General features: G+C 43.2%; 1 protein-coding gene across 5 annotated transcripts in view; it reads left to right on the top strand.

Moving 5' to 3' along the window:
* The window catches only part of LOC126996832 (band 7 protein AGAP004871-like), a 40780-nt gene extending 24367 nt beyond the window's left edge, over positions 1-16413 (top strand). For 3 of the 5 annotated variants that reach the window (XM_050857705.1, XM_050857701.1, XM_050857704.1), the window contains 4 exons: positions 658-713; positions 4733-4811; positions 5797-5898; positions 9799-16413. In XM_050857705.1, coding sequence (XP_050713662.1) covers positions 658-713; positions 4733-4811; positions 5797-5898; positions 9799-9900 — 339 coding nt within the window. In that variant the 3' untranslated portion in view covers positions 9901-16413. The remainder of the gene's footprint in view (positions 1-657; positions 714-4732; positions 4812-5796; positions 5899-9798) is intronic. The other 2 variants (XM_050857703.1, XM_050857702.1) reach the window with 1 other exon arrangement.
* Positions 16414-19546: the final 3133 nt, after the last annotated feature.

Genomic DNA, 19546 nt, shown 5'->3' with positions numbered 1-19546 from the left:
CGCTGGCGGGAAGGGACGAGAGGGAAGGGACGGGTGGGCAGAAAGTGCTGATGATTCAATCAATTAATCAATGGGGTATAGGGGGCGTGTCGCCTCGCCCACCCTACGACGCCAAGTCCGGGGATCCCTCCTTCATGCAGGCCCCCTTCTCCTCCTGAGTACCTCCCGGCAGGATCAAGTCACGAACTCTATGGGCGTCCCCTTGGCCTCCTCCACTCGCTTACAGAGACAACCCGATGAGCAGGGTCGGCTTCTGGGCAGCGTGCCAAGTGCCCGCACAGTCGGTGTTGTCGTTGACGGACTATGCAGGTCCTCGAATCAGCCTCGCGGAGTGGAGTGGCGGGTTTGACACAGTCATTCCAGCGATAGCCCAGCCAAGGGAACCATGGGTGATGATTGACGTAAACAAATCTTATAATGACAGACTTACAAAAAACAATCTCCTTATATAAATTTACCGACGTAATCTAACCTAACTTAACCTAACCACACCCGGCAAACGACCCTCTTGATCGTCCCTTCCCTTGCCAACACTCAGGGTCACGGCTTTTCCAGGCTACTCATTAAGGCGTCTAGATTTAAGCACTTCCCTTCCTCCTCCTCCTCTTTCTCCTTCTTCCTGCTGCTGTTCTGACCGGCACTCATCAACCTTTTCAGGGCGTGTTAGACGATGCCACAGAGAACTGGGGCATTAAGGTCGAAAGAGTTGAAATGTGAGTAACAGAGACGTGAAGGGAACGGTTTGCAAGGTTTATGCCCACCCTGCCCTCCCTGCCCCCTGCCATGCCCTCAGCTCAAGCCCCTTACCCCGACCAGCTTGTTAGTGTGGCCTCCCCTTCCCCCTCTCTCCCTCCCTCCCTACTCTCCCGTTTTTTCTCTCTCCCTCTCTCCTCCTCTCTCGATTCTTCTTTGTTTCCTTTCCTTCCTTCCTTCCTTCCTCAGTGTTAGAGTATTCGTCAGTGTCTCGTCTTGTTCTAGTTTCCTCTCTCCTTCTCCTCCTCCTCCTCCTCCTTCTCTCCTTCTCTTCTGTCTCCCTCCTTCGTTTCTTATTCTCTCCTTTCTCTCTGTTTCTTGTCTCTTTGCTTTCTTCCTTTTTTCCTCCTCTCCCTTCCATCCTCTCCCTCCCTTTTTCCCTCCATCTACCCCTCCTTTCCTCCTCCTTTTTTCCTCCTCTCCCTTCCTTCCTCTCCCTCCCTTTTTCCCTCCATCTACCCCTCCTAACCTCCTATCTCTTTCTTTCCTCCCCCAGTTCTCATATCCAAGCTCCCTTTCCTCCTTTTTCCCCCTCTGTTTCCCTCCTTTCCTCATCTCTCTCCCTACTTCCTATCTCTTTACGGTTTTCCCTCCCCTCCCTCCCTTCATTCCCTCCCTCCCTCCCTCAGTGTCATGGTATCAGTGCACTAAATTCTCTCCTCCCAGCTCGTTGTCGTGCCGTGGTCTGCTGGCCTGTGACCCTTTGCATGACGCTCAGCCGTTTGCTTTAGTCTGCCCTTCATATACCCCGCTGACAGGCGTTTTCCTTCTCTTGCTCGTCGCCTCTTCAACATTGGGTCATTTTCTTATATACGTATCGACGCCCAAGCACACACACACACGCATTAAGATTTTGACAAGGCTTGCTTTCTCTCTGCCCGTCACCTCTTCAACTTTGGGCCTTGTTCCTCTTCGTATCACACACACACACACACACACACACACATTGATATTTTGATAAGGGTTTCGTAGGAGTGGGCGTGGGTGTTTCCAGGGGTAGTTTTATGGCCCTGGTGGTAGTTTGAGGAAGCTTCTGTACCGTGAATGTGAAAGAGCGCTTATGAGAACCCGATTAAACACACACATTAATATACTGACAAGGCTTTCGTAGGAGTGGGCGTGGGTGTTTCCACTGGTAGTTTTATGGCCCTGGTGGTAGTTTGAGGAAGCTTTTATACCGTGAATGTGAAAGAGCGCTTATGAGAACCCGATTAAACACACACACACATTAATATACTGACAATGCTTTCGTAGGAGTGGGCGTGGGTGTTTCCAGGGGTAATTTTATGGCCCTGGTGGTAGTTTGAGGAATTAAGCTTCGAACCGTGAATGTGAAAGAGCTCTAATGAGAACCCGATTAAACACACACACATTAATATACCGATAATGCTTTCGTAGGAGTGGTGCGGGTGTTTCCATTGGTAGTTTTCATGGCCCTGGTGGTAGTTTGGGGAAGCTTGTGTACCGTGAAAGTGAGAAAGGGCTTATGAGAACCCAATTAAACACACACACACACACATTAATATACTGACAAGGCTTTCGTAGGAGTGGGTGTGGGTGTTTCCAGGGGTAGTTTTGTGGCCCTGGTGGTAGTTTGAGGAAGCTTTTATACCGTGAATGTGAAAGAGCGCTAATGAGAACCCGATTAAACACACACACACACATTAATATACTGACAATGCTTTCGTAGGAGTGGGTGTGGGTGTTTCCAGGGGTAGTTTTGTGGCCCTGGTGGTAGTTTGAGGAAGCTTTTATACCGTGAATGTGAAAGAGCGCTTATGAGAACCCGATTAAACACACACACACATTAATATACTGACAATGCTTTCGTAGGAGTGGGTGTGGGTGTTTCCAGGGGTAGTTTAATGGCCCTGGTGGTAGTTTGAGGAATTAAGCTTCGAACCGTGAATGTGAAAGAGCGCTAATGAGAACCAGATCAAACACACACACACATTAATATACCGATAATGCTTTCGTAGGAGTGGGTGTGGGTGTTTCCAGGGGTAGTTTTATGGCCCTGGTGGTAGTTTGGGGAAGCTTCTGTACCGTGAAAGTGAGAAAGGGCTTATGAGAACCCAATTAAACACACACACACACACATTAATATACTGACAATGCTTTCGTAGGAGTGGGCGTGGGTGTTTCCAGGGGTAGTTTTATGGCCCTGGTGGTAGTTTGAGGAAGGTTCTGTACCGTGAATGTGAAAGAGCGCTAATGAGAACCCGATTAAACACACACACACATTAATATACCGATAATGTTTTCGTAGGAGTGGGTGTGGGTGTTTCCAGGGGTAGTTTTATGGCCCTGGTGGTAGTTAGAGGAAGGTTATGTGCCTTGAACGTGAGAAAGTACTTATGAGAACCCGATTAATCCCCTTTTTATCCTTTGGCAATAGTTATGTTGTTGATGTGAGAGGCGGCAGCGTCTGAAAATACGGACCAATTTGTCTACTATAATGAAAGACAGTTACTCGTTACAATACCCACAGACTCTTCAGTATGGAAATTTAGTGGGTTTTCTCCCAATTCTTCATTGTGAGAGATATAGGAGATCGAATCGGGATGTTATGGCGTAAAATTGCTTCTCTCTCAGTATTCGGTCCATTAATTTTTAGTATGGAAATTTAGTGGTTTTTTTTTTTTTTTTTTTTCAATTCCTCATTTGTGACAGACACTGGTGGTCGATCCGAGGTGTTCTGCCGTAAAATTGCTCCTCTTTTAGAACCTGGTCCACGGTTCTGATTAACGTAGAACAAAGAAACTTGTCATGTCGTGTTGCGCTATGCGGGACCCTAGAGGTAGGTACGCCAAGCCCGGCCACGACCACATCACATTGGACGTATCTTTACCATTCAACAATTAACAGTTTCTACGCGCTCACTGTTATAGTTACTGGCCGAGTGTGTGTTAGAGGTAGTGTTAGTGTGTGTATCAGGGCATTAAATATAAGCGTTAGACGAGAGGGAGATGCTTTACAATACTTCCCCCTAAAAAGACAGTCTGGTGCTCCGGTTTTCTGTGTTGTTCCTTGCCTGGTGTGGCTTCCATTATGGTCGTTTGTCCCTCATAAACCACCTTGATGCTCGACCTTAAAGTGACGGTGATGTATCCTGCCTGTTTGTTTGTTCACGTGTGTGTTTACGACTTTCTCTCTCTCTCTCTCTCTCTCTCTCTCTCTCTCTCTCTCTCTCTCTCTCTCTCTCTCTCTCTCTCTCTCTCTCTCTCTCTCTCTCTCTCTCTCTCTCTCTCTCTCTCTCTCTCTCTCTCTCTCTCTCTCTCTCTCCACTTTTTTTGGCTAATGGAATAAGCTTTTTTGTGGCATGTCAGATATTGTTCTCTCTCTCTCTCTCTCTCTCTCTCTCTCTCTCTCTCTCTCTCTCTCTCTCTCTCTCTCTCTCTCTCTCTCTCTCTCTCTCTCTCTCTCTCTCTCTCTCTCTCTCTCTCTCTCTCTCTCTCATTATTAATTACGGCAAATTTTTCTCGTTCTTGCTAATGGTTTGTTTTTTTATATTATTATTTTCTTATATTTAATCAATTTCTAAATATTAATATTGTTGTGTACTAATTAGAAAGCAAGAAAGATTTATTACTTACAGGAAATAATATTGTAAGAAATGTTATAACTTATGCTGGAGGCCTATTATTATTATTATTATTATTATTATTATTATTATTATTATTATTATTATTATTATCATTATTATTATTATTAACGGTTTGTCTGTTTCCCTCTCCTCTTCCTCATCCATTTTTTCCTTTCCTACCTTCCTTTCTTTCCTTCCTTACCTCCCTTTCATCCAATCATCCTTTTTTCCTCCTCTTCTTCCTCTCACTTCCTCCATACCCTCTCTTCATCCCATCTTCCATATCTCTCCCTCCCCTCAATCTGTCTCCCTCCCACCCTTCCTTCTCTTCCAACCTCCATCTCTCTTCCTCCCTCCCACCCTCTACGTCTCCCTTCCTCGCCCCCATCGCAGCAAGGACGTACGTTTGCCAGTTCAGCTGCAGCGCGCCATGGCAGCCGAGGCCGAGGCAGCGAGAGAGGCCAGGGCAAAGGTAAGTGTGTGTTTTGGTTGTCATATTATTGGTAAAGGGGAGCGAGAGCCGTGCCTAATAGTTTTACCTTAGGGGCTACGAGACTATACCAATCTTTATGTGTTTGGTAAGGCGCTTTGATAGGGGAATGAAATAAGAGTGTTCAGGGATTTCTAATTATTGTTTTGTGTGTATATTGGGAGTTGTATTATTAGCGAAGGTGCGTGGTTAGCGTGCCTATAATGTTTACTATCTATAGGTTTGATAATGCATTTGGTAGGGGATGAAATTAAGTATATGGTTATTTTATTATTGTTCGCTATGTCTGTGTTTTGAGTCATTATTTTTACTCTCCCTTGCTCTTGTTTTTACGGTAAAGGAAGAAGCTCAAAGGCATAAACAAATGAAAACAAAAAGCCCGCAAACTATCTATCTATTTGTCTATCTTTCTATCTGTCTAGCTCAAGGGCATAAACAAATGAAAACAAAAAGCCTGCAAACTATCTATCTATTTCTCTATCTTTCTATCTGTCTAGCTCAAAGGCATAAACAAATGAAAACAAAAAGCCCGCAAACTATCTATCTATTTGTCTATCTTTCTATCTGTCTAGCTCAAGGGCATAAACAAATGAAAACAAAAAGCCCGCAAACTATCTATCTATTTGTCTATCTTTCTATCTGTCTAGCTCAAAGGCATAAACAAATGAAAACAAAAAGCCCGCAAACTATCTATCTATTTGTCTATCTTTCTATCTGTCTAGCTCAAGGGCATAAACAAACGAAATCAAAAAGCCTGCAAACTATCTATCTATCTATCTATCTATCTGTCTAGCTCAAGGGCATAAACAAACGAAATCAAAAAGCCTGCAAACTATCTATTTGTTTGTCTATCTATCTGTCTAGCTCAAGGGCATAAACAAACGAAATCAAAAAGCCTGCAAACTATCTATCTGTTTGTCTATCTATCTATCTATCTGTAGTTCACCCGTCTTCCTCCTCCTCTCAGGTGATCGCCGCCGAGGGTGAACAAAAGGCATCGCGGGCCCTCAAGGAAGCTGCTGAAGTCATCTCCCTCTCCCCCGCCGCCCTCCAGCTTCGCTACCTCCAGGTTAGTCCTCCTCCTCCTCCTCCTCCTCCTCCTCCTCCTTCCTCCTCCTCCTTGTTATCATCATCGTCCTCTTCCTCCTCCTCCTCTTCATCATCATCGTCCTCCTCTTCCTCCTTGTCCTCATCATCGTCCTCCTCTTCCTCCTTGTCCTCATCATCGTCCTCCTCTTCCTCCTTGTCCTCATCATCGTCCTCCTCTTTCTCCTTGTCCTCATCATCGTCCTCCTTGTCCTCATCATCGTCCTCCTCTTCCTCCTTGTCCTCATCATCGTCCTCCTCTTCCTCCTTGTCCTCATCATCGTCCTCCTTGTCCTCATCATCGTCCTCCTCTTCCTCCTTGTCCTCATCATCGTCCTCCTCTTCCTCCTTGTCCTCATCATCGTCCTCCTTGTCCTCATCATCGTCCTCCTCTTCCTCCTTGTCCTCATCATCGTCCTCTTCCTCCTTGTCCTCATCATCGTCCTCCTCTTCCTCCTTGTCCTCATCATCGTCCTCCTCTTCCTCCTTGTCCTCATCATCGTCCTCCTCTTCCTCCTTGTCCTCATCATCGTCCTCCTCTTCCTCCTTGTCCTCATCATCGTCCTCCTTGTCCTCATCATCGTCCTCCTCTTCCTCCTTGTCCTCATCATCGTCCTCCTTGTCCTCATCATCGTCCTCCTCTTCCTCCTTGTCCTCATCATCGTCCTCCTCTTCCTCCTTGTCCTCATCATCGTCCTCCTCTTCCTCCTTGTCCTCATCATCGTCCTCCTCTTCCTCCTTGTCCTCATCATCGTCCTCCTTGTCCTCATCATCGTCCTCCTCTTCCTCTTTGTCCTCATCATCGTCCTCCTCTTCCTCCTTGTCCTCATCATCGTCCTCCTTGTCCTCATCATCGTCCTCCTCTTCCTCCTTGTCCTCATCATCGTCCTCCTCTTCCTCCTTGTCCTCATCATCGTCCTCCTTGTCCTCATCATCGTCCTCCTCTTCCTCCTTGTCCTCATCATCGTCCTCCTCTTCCTCCTTGTCCTCATCATCGTCCTCCTTGTCCTCATCATCGTCCTCCTCTTCCTCCTTGTCCTCATCATCGTCCTCCTCTTCCTCCTTGTCCTCATCATCGTCCTCCTCTTCCTCTTTGTCCTCATCATCGTCCTCCTTGTCCTCATCATCGTCCTCCTCTTCCTCCTTGTCCTCATCATCGTCCTCCTTGTCCTCATCATCGTCCTCCTTGTCCTCATCATCGTCCTCCTCTTCCTCCTTGTCCTCATCATCGTCCTCCTTGTCCTCATCATCGTCCTCCTCTTCCTCCTTGTCCTCATCATCGTTCTCCTCTTCCTCCTTGTCCTCATCATCGTTCTCCTCTTCCTCCTTGTCCTCATCAACTTTCTCCTCTTCATCCTCCTCCTCTTCCTCCTTGTCCTCATCATCGTTCTCCTCTTCCTCCTTGTCCTCATCATCGTTCTCCTCTTCCTCCTTGTCCTCATCATCGTCCTCCTCTTCCTCCTTGTCCTCATCATCGTTCTCCTCTTCATCCTCCTCCTCTTCCTCCTTGTCCTCATCATCGTCCTCCTCCTCCTCCTCCTCCTCCTTGTCCTCATCATCGTCCTCCTCTTCCTCCTTGTCCTCATCATCGTCCTCCTTGTCCTCATCATCGTCCTCCTTGTCCTCATCATCGTCCTCCTCTTCCTCCTTGTCATCATCATCGTCCTCCTCCTCCTCCTCCTCCTCCTTGTCCTCATCATCGTCCTTCTCTTCCTCTTCCTCCTCCTCCTCTTCCTCCTTGTCCTCATCATCGTTCTCCTCTTCATCCTCCTCTTCCTCCTCCTTGTCCTCATCATCGTTCTCCTCTTCCTCCTCCTCCTCTTCCTCCTTGTCCTCATCATCGTTCTCCTCTTCATCCTCCTCCTCTTCCTCCTTGTCCTCATCATCGTTCTCCTCTTCCTCCTCCTCCTCTTCCTCCTTGTCCTCCTCATCGTTCTCCTCTTCATCCTCCTCCTCCTCTTCCTCCTTGTCCTCATCATCGTTCTCCTCTTCCTCCTCCTCCTCTTCCTCCTCCTTGTCCTCATCATCGTTCTCCTCTTCCTCCTCCTCCTCCTCTTCCTCCTTGTCCTCATCATCGTTCTCCTCTTCCTCCTTGTCCTCATCATCGTCCTCCTTGTCCTCATCATCGTCCTCCTCTTCCTCCTTGTCATCATCATCGTCCTCCTCCTCCTCCTCCTCCTCCTCGTCCTCCTTGTCCTCTTCCTCCTCCTCCTCTTCCTCCTTGTCCTCATCATCGTTCTCCTCTTCATCCTCCTCCTCTTCCTCCTTGTCCTCATCATCGTTCTCCTCTTCCTCCTCCTCCTCCTCTTCCTCCTTGTCCTCCTCATCGTTCTCCTCTTCATCCTCCTCCTCTTCCTCCTTGTCCTCATCATCGTTCTCCTCTTCCTCCTCCTCTTCCTCCTTGTCCTCATCATCGTTCTCCTCTTCCTCCTCCTCCTCCTCTTCCTCCTTGTCCTCATCAACTTTCTCCTCTTCATCCTCCTCCTCTTCCTCCTTGTCCTCATCATCGTTCTCCTCTTCCTCCTCCTCCTCTTCCTCCTCCTTGTCCTCATCATCGTCCTCCTCTTCATCCTCCTCCTCTTCCTCCTCCTTGTCCTCCTCATCATCATCATCGTCCTCCTCTTCCTCCTTGTCCTCATCATCGTTCTCCTCTTCATCCCCCTCCTCTTCCTCCTTGTCCTCCTCCTCATCATCATCATCGTCCTCCTCTTCCTCCTTGTCCTCATCATCGTCCTCCTCTTCTTCCTCCTCCTCTTCCTCCTTGTCTTCATCATCGTCCTCCTCCTCCTTGTCCTCATCATCGTTCTCCTCTTCCTCCTCCTCCTCTTCTTCCTCCTTGTCCTCATTATCGTTCTCCTCTTCATCCTCCTCCTCTTCCTCCTTGTCCTCATCATCATCATCACCATCGTCCTCCTCTTCCTCCTTGTCCTCATCATCGTCCTCCTCTTCTTCCTCCTCCTCTTCCTCCTTGTCTTCATCATCGTCCTCCTCTTCCTCCTTGTCCTCATCATCGTCCTCCTCTTCTTCCTCCTCCTCTTCCTCCTTGTCTTCATCATCGTCCTCCTCCTCCTCCTTGTCCTCATCATCGTTCTCCTCTTCCTCCTCCTCTTCTTCCTCCTTGTCCTCATCATCGTCCTCCTCTTCCTCCTTGTCCTTATCATCGTCCTCCTCTTCCTCCTCCTCCTCCTCTTCCTCCTTGTCCTCCTCATCGTCCTCCTCTTCCTCCTCTTCGTAGTAGTAGTAGTAGTAGTAGTAGTAGTAGTAGCAGTAGTCTGAATTGTATGTTTAATTTTCTGCTCTTGATTCTTAGCACAGATCAGGAAAAAATTAATAACCATGTGATTAATATATTTTAATCCTATGTCAACTGTGTTCCTTCGTGGTGTAGGGGTCAGCACGCCTCGCTACAATTCCACGGGCCAGGGTTCGAAGCCCGGGCAGTCAGCTCACCCAGCTATTCATCCTGCTTGCCCACTAACATCTTCCCTTACTAACTTTAAGGACCAACATTAAGTTTGCTAACATAACTAACCAAGTATTCCCCCTCCCCTCTCTCTCTCTCTCTCTATCTCTATCTCTACCTTTATCTGTCCCCTTCTTTCCCTCCGCATTTGACTATCTTTTTCTCATTTCTTTCTCTCATTCTTCATTTTATTTCTACCACTACTAATACTATTTCTACTCATATTACTACTACTGTCTCTCTCCTCTTCTTCCTCCTCCTTTCTCTTCTTTCTTTCTCTTATTCCTCATTTTATTTCGACCACTACTAATACTATTTCTACTCTTATTACTACTACTCTTTCTCTCCTCTTCTTCCTCCTCCTCCTCCTCCTTCTCCTCCTCCTCCTCCTCCTCCTCCTCCTTCGATCTTCTCTGACAGACACTCAACACCATCTCCGCCGAGAAAAACTCCACCATCATCTTCCCGCTGCCCATCGACTTCCTGCAGCACTTCATGGGCAGGAAGGATACGAAGGAGTGACTTCAAAGTGACCCTGACCTTATCCTCCCTATCCTTCAACCCTTCCTTCTCCTCTTCCTGCCACTTCTCCCCCTTCTCCTCCTCCTCCTCCTCCTCCTGCTCCTCCGCCTTCTTCCCCGCTCCCCTCAAAAAAATGCCTCTTTCTCAATAGTTTTTATACACCACTATAAATGTTATATACAGAGGATATAAAGTCTATATATATATATTATACATTAAGCTCATAGACAGTTGCCTACATGATTGAAAGTCGATTTTTAGGATAATGGTTGTATGTGTAGAGTGTGTATATGTGTGTGTGTGTGTGCGTCAGTTTGTTTGGTCCCTAAAAGCTTATAGACAGAGAGAAGAGGAGGGAAAGAAAGACAGAGAGCGAAAGAGAAAGAGAAAGAAAGAAAGAGGAGACATGCGAAAGAAAGAAAGAAAGAGAGAAGAGAAAGTTAAGACCTGCAATAAAGAGAGAGAATCGAATAAACAGAATGAGAGAAGAGAGAGAAAAAGAAAGAGAGAGCAGAAAAGAAACAGAAAGTGAAAATAAAGAATAAGATGAATGTAAGAGAAAGGGAATGAAAGAGAAAGGAGAGAATGACAAGCCTGGTCAAACTCTTTCGTCTCTGCCTATCAATATCTATCTTTCCTTTCTGCTGGAAGTATGCCTTTGTACAGCCTGTGCCTATGAAGGGTGACCGCTCCAATCCCTCAAACTACCGCCCAATAGCTTGTCTATCTAAAGCTTTTGAATTAATCCTTAACCGGAAGATTCAAAAGCACCTTTCCACTTCTAATCTTCTCTCTGATCGCCAGTATGGATTCCGCAAGGGGCGTTCTACTGGCGATCTTCTTGCTCTCTTAACTGACTCTTGGTCATCCTCTCTTAGCAGTTTCGGTGAAACTTTCTCTGTTGCGCTAGACATATCGAAAGCCTTCGATAGAGTTTGGCACCAGTCTTTGCTTTCTAAACTGCCCTCTTTCGGATTCTATCTCTCTCTCTGTTCCTTTATCTCCAGTTTTCTTTCCGGCTGTTCTATCTCTGCGGTGGTAGGCGGTCACTGCTCTTCCCCTAAACCTATCAACAGTGGCGTTCCACAGGGCTCTGTCCTATCACCCACTCTCTTCCTGTTATTCATCAATGATCTTCTTTCCATAACAAACTGTCCTGTCCACTCGTACGCCGACGACTCCACTCTGCATTATTCAACTTCTTTCAATAGAAGACCATCACAACAGGAAGTACACGACTCCAGACTGGAGGCTGCAGAACGCTTAACCTCAGACCTTGCTATCATTTCCGATTGGGGCAGAAGGAACCTTGTGTCCTTCTATGCCTCAAAAACTCAATTTCTCCACCTATCAACTCGACACAATCTTCCAAACACCTATCCGCTATTCTTCGACAACACTTAGCTGTCACCTTCTTCAACACTTAACATCCTCGGTCTATCCTTAACTCAAAATCTCAACTGGAAACTTCATATCTCCTCTCTTGCTAAATCAGCTTCCTCGAGGTTGGGCGTTCTGTATCGTCTCCGCCAGTTCTTCTCCCCCGCGCAGTTGCTTTCCATATACAGGGGCCTTGTCCGCCCTCGTATAGAGTATGCATCTCACGTGTGGGGGGGCTCCACCCACACAGCTCTTCTGGACAGTGTGGAGGCTAAGGCACTTCGTCTCATCAGCTCTCTTCCTCCTACTGATAGTCTACCTCTTAAATTCCGCCGCGATGTTGCCTCTCTTTCTATCTTCTATCGATATTTCCACGCTGACTGCTCTTCTGAACTTGCTAACTGCATGCCTCCCCCCCTCCCGCGGCCCCGCTGCACACGACTTTCTACTCATGCTCATCCCTATACTGTCCAAACCCCTTATGCAAGAGTTAACCAGCATCTTCACTCTTTCATCCCTCACGCTGGTAAACTCTGGAACAATCTTCCTTCATCTGTATTTCCTCCTGCCTACGACTTGAACTCTTTCAAGAGGAGGGTATCAGGACACCTCTCCTTCCGAATCTGACCTTGCTTTTGGCCACCTCTTCTGATTCTTTTTTTAGGAGCAGCGATTAGCGGGCTTTTTTATTATTGTTTTTTTGTGTGCCCTTGAGCTGCCTCCTTTGTTGTAAAAAAAAAATGAGAAGAAGAACGAAAAAGAGAGAGAATCAGGAAAACAGAAATGAAAAGATAAAGAAAATAAGACAAATATAAGATCGAGGAAAAGAGAATGCGAGAAAAATAAAGAACAGCAAACATGAGACAGAGAACGAGAGAGAGAGAGAGAGAGAGAGAGAGAGAGAGAGAGAGAGACAAGGAAATAAAGAATAGAAGAGAAGGAGAATAAGATCAACATAGGGTAGAGCACAAGGGAAGGGGTTGCTTAATTTTAGGGACTTCGAATCTTTCCCTATTTTATCGGGAAACCCTTTTAGAAGTATGTTAATTTTAAGGGTGAGAATGTGACACGTGAGTGAGGCTTTCGATTTTATATATATGCTTTATGTTTTTTTTTTTTTTTTTTCATGAAGCCTTCAATATTTTTTTTTTTGTGTGTGTGTGTGCGTACATGTATATTTTTTGCTCAGTTTGTGTTTGTTATTGTGTTTGTGAATGCAGTGACAGTAAGGAATTTCAAACTTTCTCCTTTTTTATTCATTTTATTTTATTTATTTATTTATTTTTTTATTTATTTATTTATTTATTTATTTTTTTTTTGCTTCATTCGTTTTGTGGATAAATATTTTTTTGTCCGATTTTGTGTTCGTTCGTGTGTTTGTGAATTCAAAGCAGCAGTAACGAACCCTCTTTCCTTTTGTTGTTGTTGTTGTTTTTGGCTTCATTCATTCATTAAAAAATCGTTTATGGGAAGGATTGTACACTAATTCTTCGTGGGGTTATATTGCCTTCGTTTATTTATCAGATTTAAGAGACGCAAAACTCATATGGTGACAGGTCGGCCAGTCAGCTTGCTATAACGCTACTTATTCATTCTACGTAATAATGCAAGTTAATCAAGTACACATCGCTTGTCTAAAACATTTCAATATCAGCAAGCATCAGTTTTGGGGGGAGAGGAGAGAGATGGCAATCATTATACGCTGACATCATGTTATGGGCTTTCCTTCGCCTGTATTTCCTCCTGCCTATGACTTGAACACCAATAAGAGAGGACCATCAAGGGGGCTATCAGAGTGGCTGTACCATAAATCCCTTCGAGACTCCCTTCTGTCTATTTTCTGCCTTTGAACTGTCTCTTTCGCTCTGTTCAATATATATATAAAAAAACAAGCTGACTGGGTGATCTGTCTTCATAGGATTTGGTAAGACTGGATCTGCTCTTTCTGTTACCGTGTTTCATAGTAATATATATATAAAGCGTTATTATCGAATGTCAGGCATATCCGTAAACTACTACAAGGATTAGCAACACACACACACACACACACACACACACACACACACACACACACACACACACACACACACACACACACACACAATGATTTTTTTTATATATAACTGTTGATTTCACGGCCCATGTTTATATTGAGAGAGAGAGAGAGAGAGAGAGAGAGAGAGAGAGAGAGAGAGAGAGAGAGAGCGGGCGAAGGCAGAGTTATAAGATACATCGATTTATTCTTTCTTTATTTTTTTATATCGTCACGTGGAAATCAAGAAGAGGAATGTTGATAATAATAGACTCCCTTGAAATTTATCTTTTATTCCCATTTTCTTTGTTTCACAGGCACTCAGCGACGCCAATGTCTTATAAATGTGAACAAAGAACGCGGTAGTATTAATAATCAAAATTTTATATCGCTACACGACGAATACTTCCTTAAATTACTTGATATAGGAGTGAAAGAAAAAGGAGGTGTATCATTTTTTCTCTGGATTACGAGAGAGAGAAAAAAAAGTAATATGAGAGGAACGAGAAGGTAACGTTGGAACATTTTTTACTTTATTTTTATTTGGGATAACGAAAAAAGAAAAAAAATAATGAAAAAAGGAAAAGGGCAAATGAAATGAAAAATTGGGAACTGTAATAGGAAAATAATAAGAGAAGTGTCGAAATTTTAAAACGAAGATATTTCCTTTCTTTTATTTTCCTTAGATAACGAAAGGATAAAAAGTAATGGAATAGAAAGGAAAGGGCAAATAGAATGAAATAATTAAAAAAAAAGTAGGAGGAGGATATCAATAGGAAAAGAAATAAGAAGAAAAAGGAAGAGAATAATCATTGATCCCTTTTATCAGACTCGAACCCTTTCTGGACATAGTACAAAGCGCCTCGCACACCACAACCTTTCCCGAGCCTCTTACCAGCTGTTCTGTGTCCCGGGGTAATGATTGCACATCCACCACAGGCTCAAAGGGCTAACGAGACGAAGATGAGCACCGAGGCCACGCGCAGCTATAGTGTATTAGACCTTAACTTACCCTCCAACAACTAATCACAAAAGCGTTGATCGTATAAGCAGAGATGACTTTTCTTATAATATTTTTCCCTCTCAGCTTTTCTTATTTATTGATACAAAGACGTCTATTAATTGTTCAAGCAGGGATGACTTTTCTTATAATATTTTTCCCTCTCAGCTTTTCCTATTTATAGATACAAAGACGTCTATTAATTGTTCAAGCAGGGATGACTTTTCTTATAATATTTTTCCCTCTCAGCTTTTCCTATTTATAGATACAAAGACGTCTATTAATTGTTCAAGCAGGGATGACTTTTCTTATAATATTTTTCCCTCTCAGCTTTTCTTTCTTATGTATAGATAGAAAGACGTCTATTGCTCAAACAGGGATGACTTTGCTTATCATATCTTCCTCGGTTTTTCTTTCTCACTCAATAGAAGAGAAGACGTTTATTATATTCAAGCAGGGATGTCTTTTCTTATAATAATTTCCCCATTTAGTCTTTCTTTCTTATATAACAGATTCAAATACACAAACAACCATAATCAAAACAAAACAAAGGACAAAAAAAACAAGCAATTCAACAAAGAAAACAAATCGCTCACTCATCTTTTTAAGGGGAACTCGGCTAGACACTTTCACTCTTCGATTATTCCTCCTCCTCCTCCCCCTCTTGATCTCCACGTCGCCTTCCCTCCCTTGCCTGCCTGCCTCTGTCCCGCCCCTCGCCTCTCAGCCCTCAATCAACCCTTGTATATAGTCAAATCAACGAAGAAGTAGATGTAGACGCCCTCATGGACCTTACTTACAGCACAGCAACGGGGCGGAGAGAGTGAGTGAGTGTGAGTGTGTATGAGAGAGAGAGAGAGAGAGAGAGAGAGAGAGAGAGAGAGAGAGAGAGAGAGAGAGAGAGAGAGAGAGAGAGAGAGAGAGAGCACTGCCCATTCCAATCCAATTTCTACTGTTAGGTGATAATGTCTATGGAAACACACACACACACATACACACACACACACACACACACACACACACACACACACACACACACATGACAATTATTTATATTAGAACAAACCCCCCCCTACCCCCCTCTCCAATCCATCGACTTAAAGATATTATTCTTAAATCTACAAACCGGCGGTGAATTTCCTTAACAAATATAAGAAAAACGATTATTATATAGATTCAGAGAAGGTTATTTAATGAAAGGTTATTTAAATATTGTATTCACTTAACTAGAATTGTAAGGGTTTTCTTTGTACTCGTATTTTGATATTGTTTCTTTTATTATTCTTTTTATGTCATTATGCAGAAGATATATTTTATGGGATATATTTGTTACTATTGGTACTACTACTACATCTACTACTACTACTACTTCTACTACTACCACTACTACTACTACTACTACTACTACTACTACTGCTACTACTGCTACTACTACTACTGCTACTACTACTACGACTACTATACTGATGACCTGCAGTGATTTTGAACTATTATTATTATTATTATTATTATTATTATTATTATTATTATTATTATTATTATTATTATTATTATTATTATTATTATTATTATTATTATTACTATTGTCACTAGAGAAATTATTATTGTTGTTGTCGTTGTTGTTATATAGTTGACACACTACAAATATTTATGAATTACTCTTATAAGCAAGACAAATAATGGATCTCACTTTTGGTTATGCACTTTGATCACTCTATTTATCAACACTATTATCTCTATATATTAATGGACAATCACCTCCACCACCTCCACCACCACTACTATTACTACTATCGCTATACTGCTGCTACTACTATAACTACTACTACTACTCCTACTATAACTACTACTACTACTATAACTACTACTACTATAACTACTACTACTACTACTACTACTACTATAACTACTACTACTACTACTACTACTACTACTACTACTATAACTACTACTACTACTACTACTACTACTACTACTACTACTATTACTACTACTTCTACTGTAATATGTGTTATCCCTTAGTAGTTTATATCATTATGACTGCCAATCATCTTTAATTATAATAATTAACACATACACACAAACAAATAAACAAACACATTTTTTTAACTCTCTCTCTCTCTCTCTCTCTCTCTCTCTCTCTCTCTCTCTCTCTCTCTCTCTCTCTCTCTCTCTCTCTCTCTCTCTCTCTCTCTCTCTCTCTCTCTCTCTCTCTCTCTCTCTCTCTCTCTCTCTCTCTCTATCAATTTCTATATATTATTTATAGCAATACTAAACACACACACACACACACACACACACACACACACACACACACACACACACACACACACACACACACACACACACACACACACACACACGAGTAGTCAGGAAAAATAAATAAAACATAAAAGAAAGTAATGATATGAATAAGCTATGTTTGTATAATATTTCCTACAAGCAGTTGGTTATTTCTATTCACACGTGTAAAACTCACCACCAGACAAATCACAAGAGTGTAATGTTATTGAAATATAAAGACTGCAAATATATGCTGGGGAGATTTTATTCTACCTCCCTTTCCCTCTGATGCTTAGATAGACGTTCCACACAGACTTTACTTGCCGTAGATCATCTATTATATAAGATAGATTGACAGAGTTGGCACCATTAGACTCACCAGGGATTATAAACGTTCTGTTAAGCAGTATAACAAAAAATAAAGAAATAATGACGAGTATAAGTGAATGAACGGTTTCAGGAAGCTATACCTCTCGTTCTGTTCTCTCTCTCTCTCTCTCTCTCTCTCTCTCTCTCTCTCTCTCTCTCTCTCTCTCTCTCTCTCTCTCTCTCTCTCTCTCTCTCTCTCTCTCTCTCTCTCTCTCTCTCTCTCTCTCTCTCTCTCTCTCTCTCGTTCCGTTTTCCTTTGTTGGAGCAGCGTTAAGCAGGCGTTTTTGTCCCTGCTTTTGTTTCGTGCCCTTGAGCTGCCTCCCTTAAAGAAAAATAGCCTACCATTTCTGCATATCATTATCATTTGGAAGAGTTATGAAATCAAACCTGAAATAACCGTTTCACCCTGTAATCGCAAGTTGAGGGAGTGATTGAGAAGCGTAACTGTCCGTCTGAGCACTTTGGCTACTGGTGCGAGACCCCGGAGTAATGTAAACGTGGCTGGCTGGCTCCGTAGAGTTCACCGCGTCACAACCCGCCTGTAACACCCTGCCCGTAACGCACTGTTTGTCCTGTAACCATTAGTAAAGAGGGACAATCTGGTGGAAATCTTGCTGCAAAAAAAACTGCTAATGTCAACCGTAACTTTATTTCGTATAAGAGGTGCAATTACTAAGGCAAATATTAAAGAAGCATTTAGCCCCAGAGTACGTGTGTTATCTTGAGACAGCCTCCATGAGAACTAAGAGGAATACAGCCACAAGACCTCGTTTTTAATAGAATACAGAAGACTTATAATATTACATAGACTGGGGGAGCAAAAACCTTGATATCAGGATTTATAACTTGTAGTCTTTGTACTCCTCCATCTTTACCTATTACACTGTGTTTGATAATGATAGTGATAACCACAGAGTAATATATAACTGTGGTGATAAGCCTTGGCATCATCATCATCAGGAGGCGCCGTATAAGAGACCGCACCGTCATCATCAGCTGGTCTGCCTGTTTGGTCCGCCATTCCCCGGACGTCAGTTATATTTTTCCCTTTTTTACGGTTTCCCTTCGTCACACAGCACTGAGGTGAATATATTAGTAGAATAAGATTATTCGCTGTCTTTTCATGTATATAAGTAGTGTGTAAAGCCTTTAAGAGGGACGAAAATGGTGAAAATATGGAGGGTCTTGAACCAGCTGATCTGAGGAGGGGGGTACATGTTTAGTCATATTTATTCATTTTTTCACGGTTTTCCTTCTTCACACAACACTGAGCTGAATATATAAGTAGCATAAGAGTATTGGCTGTCTATTCATGTATATAAGTAGTGTGCAAAACCTTTAAGAGTGACGAAAAAGGGGAAAAATATGGAGGGTCTTGAACCAGGTAATCTGAGGAGGTCTGTTTAGTCATTTATTTAATTTATTCACGGTTTTCCTTCTTCGCACAAAACTGAGGTGAATAAATAAGTAGGATAAGAGTATTGGCTGTCTTTTCATGTATATAAGTAGTGTGTTAAGTCTGTAGAAGGGAGGAATATTGGGGAAAATATGGCGACTCCTGAATCAGCTGATCTTAGGAAGGGCGATTTTGTCATATATATTAATTTTTCACGGTTTCCGTTTTTAATTCAGCATTGGGGTGAATATAATTGTAGCACGAGATCAGTAGTGCTGTCCAACTTCCTAATGCAAGAGAGAGGAGCTTGGATAATCCCTCTGCCCAATGCTCACTCAGGCCCCTATGATTTCAGTGTTGTCCAACTTCCTGATGCAAGAGGTAGGAACTTGGATAATCCCTCACTACCCACTACTCACTCAGGCCTGTGATTTCAGTGCTGTCCAATTTCCTAATGCAAGAGGGTGGAACTTGTATAATCCCTCACTACTCCCTACTCACTCAGGCCTATGATTTCAGTGCTGTCCAACTTCCTAATGCAAGAGGTTGGAACTTGTATAATCCCTCACTTCCCAGTCTTATCTATTTCTATTATTTCAGGTCTGGATTTGGCCGGGCCGTTAAAATGCCTCACTATGAACCACTACCAACATATTCTCACATACACACATATACGCAGACACACACACATACCCACATGAACTCATACAAACACACACACACATATGTAGTACAGGGAAACAAGAGAAACCAATAACACTAATAAATGAAGTGTGAATTATGAATCTTATGCCCACAAGCCCAAAAGCAGACATACAGACAGTAACTTAACACCAACAGAGGAATGAAGCAAAAGGCAATACACTAGTGGCCAGAGCGGTGGGATACTCAACATTGTTTGCCTGAAGTGCCTACTAGTCACAGATCATGTGGAAAATAGCTTTGGAAGGCCATAGACAAATTCCAAAACAGTTTAACCCGGTAGCAGCGGGGATCATGTTTCTTAATGGTCCCTCTAAGCGAGAAAAATGAGAAAAAAATCATCACTCACACAAACCATTTCATAATATATATCAAAGCATTTGTGATCAGTTTATGTATCATCTATTTTGGGGGCTCTATATCATGGCACAAATTTGGCCCGTTGCTGCTACATGGTAAAGCCACAAATTTGCCCCGTCGCTGC

Source organism: Eriocheir sinensis, chromosome 11 (genome assembly GCF_024679095.1).
Source record: "Eriocheir sinensis breed Jianghai 21 chromosome 11, ASM2467909v1, whole genome shotgun sequence".
NCBI lineage: Eukaryota > Metazoa > Arthropoda > Malacostraca > Decapoda > Varunidae > Eriocheir > Eriocheir sinensis.
Note: the sequence above shows the minus strand (reverse complement) of the source record. Positions and strands in the feature narration are given on the sequence as shown.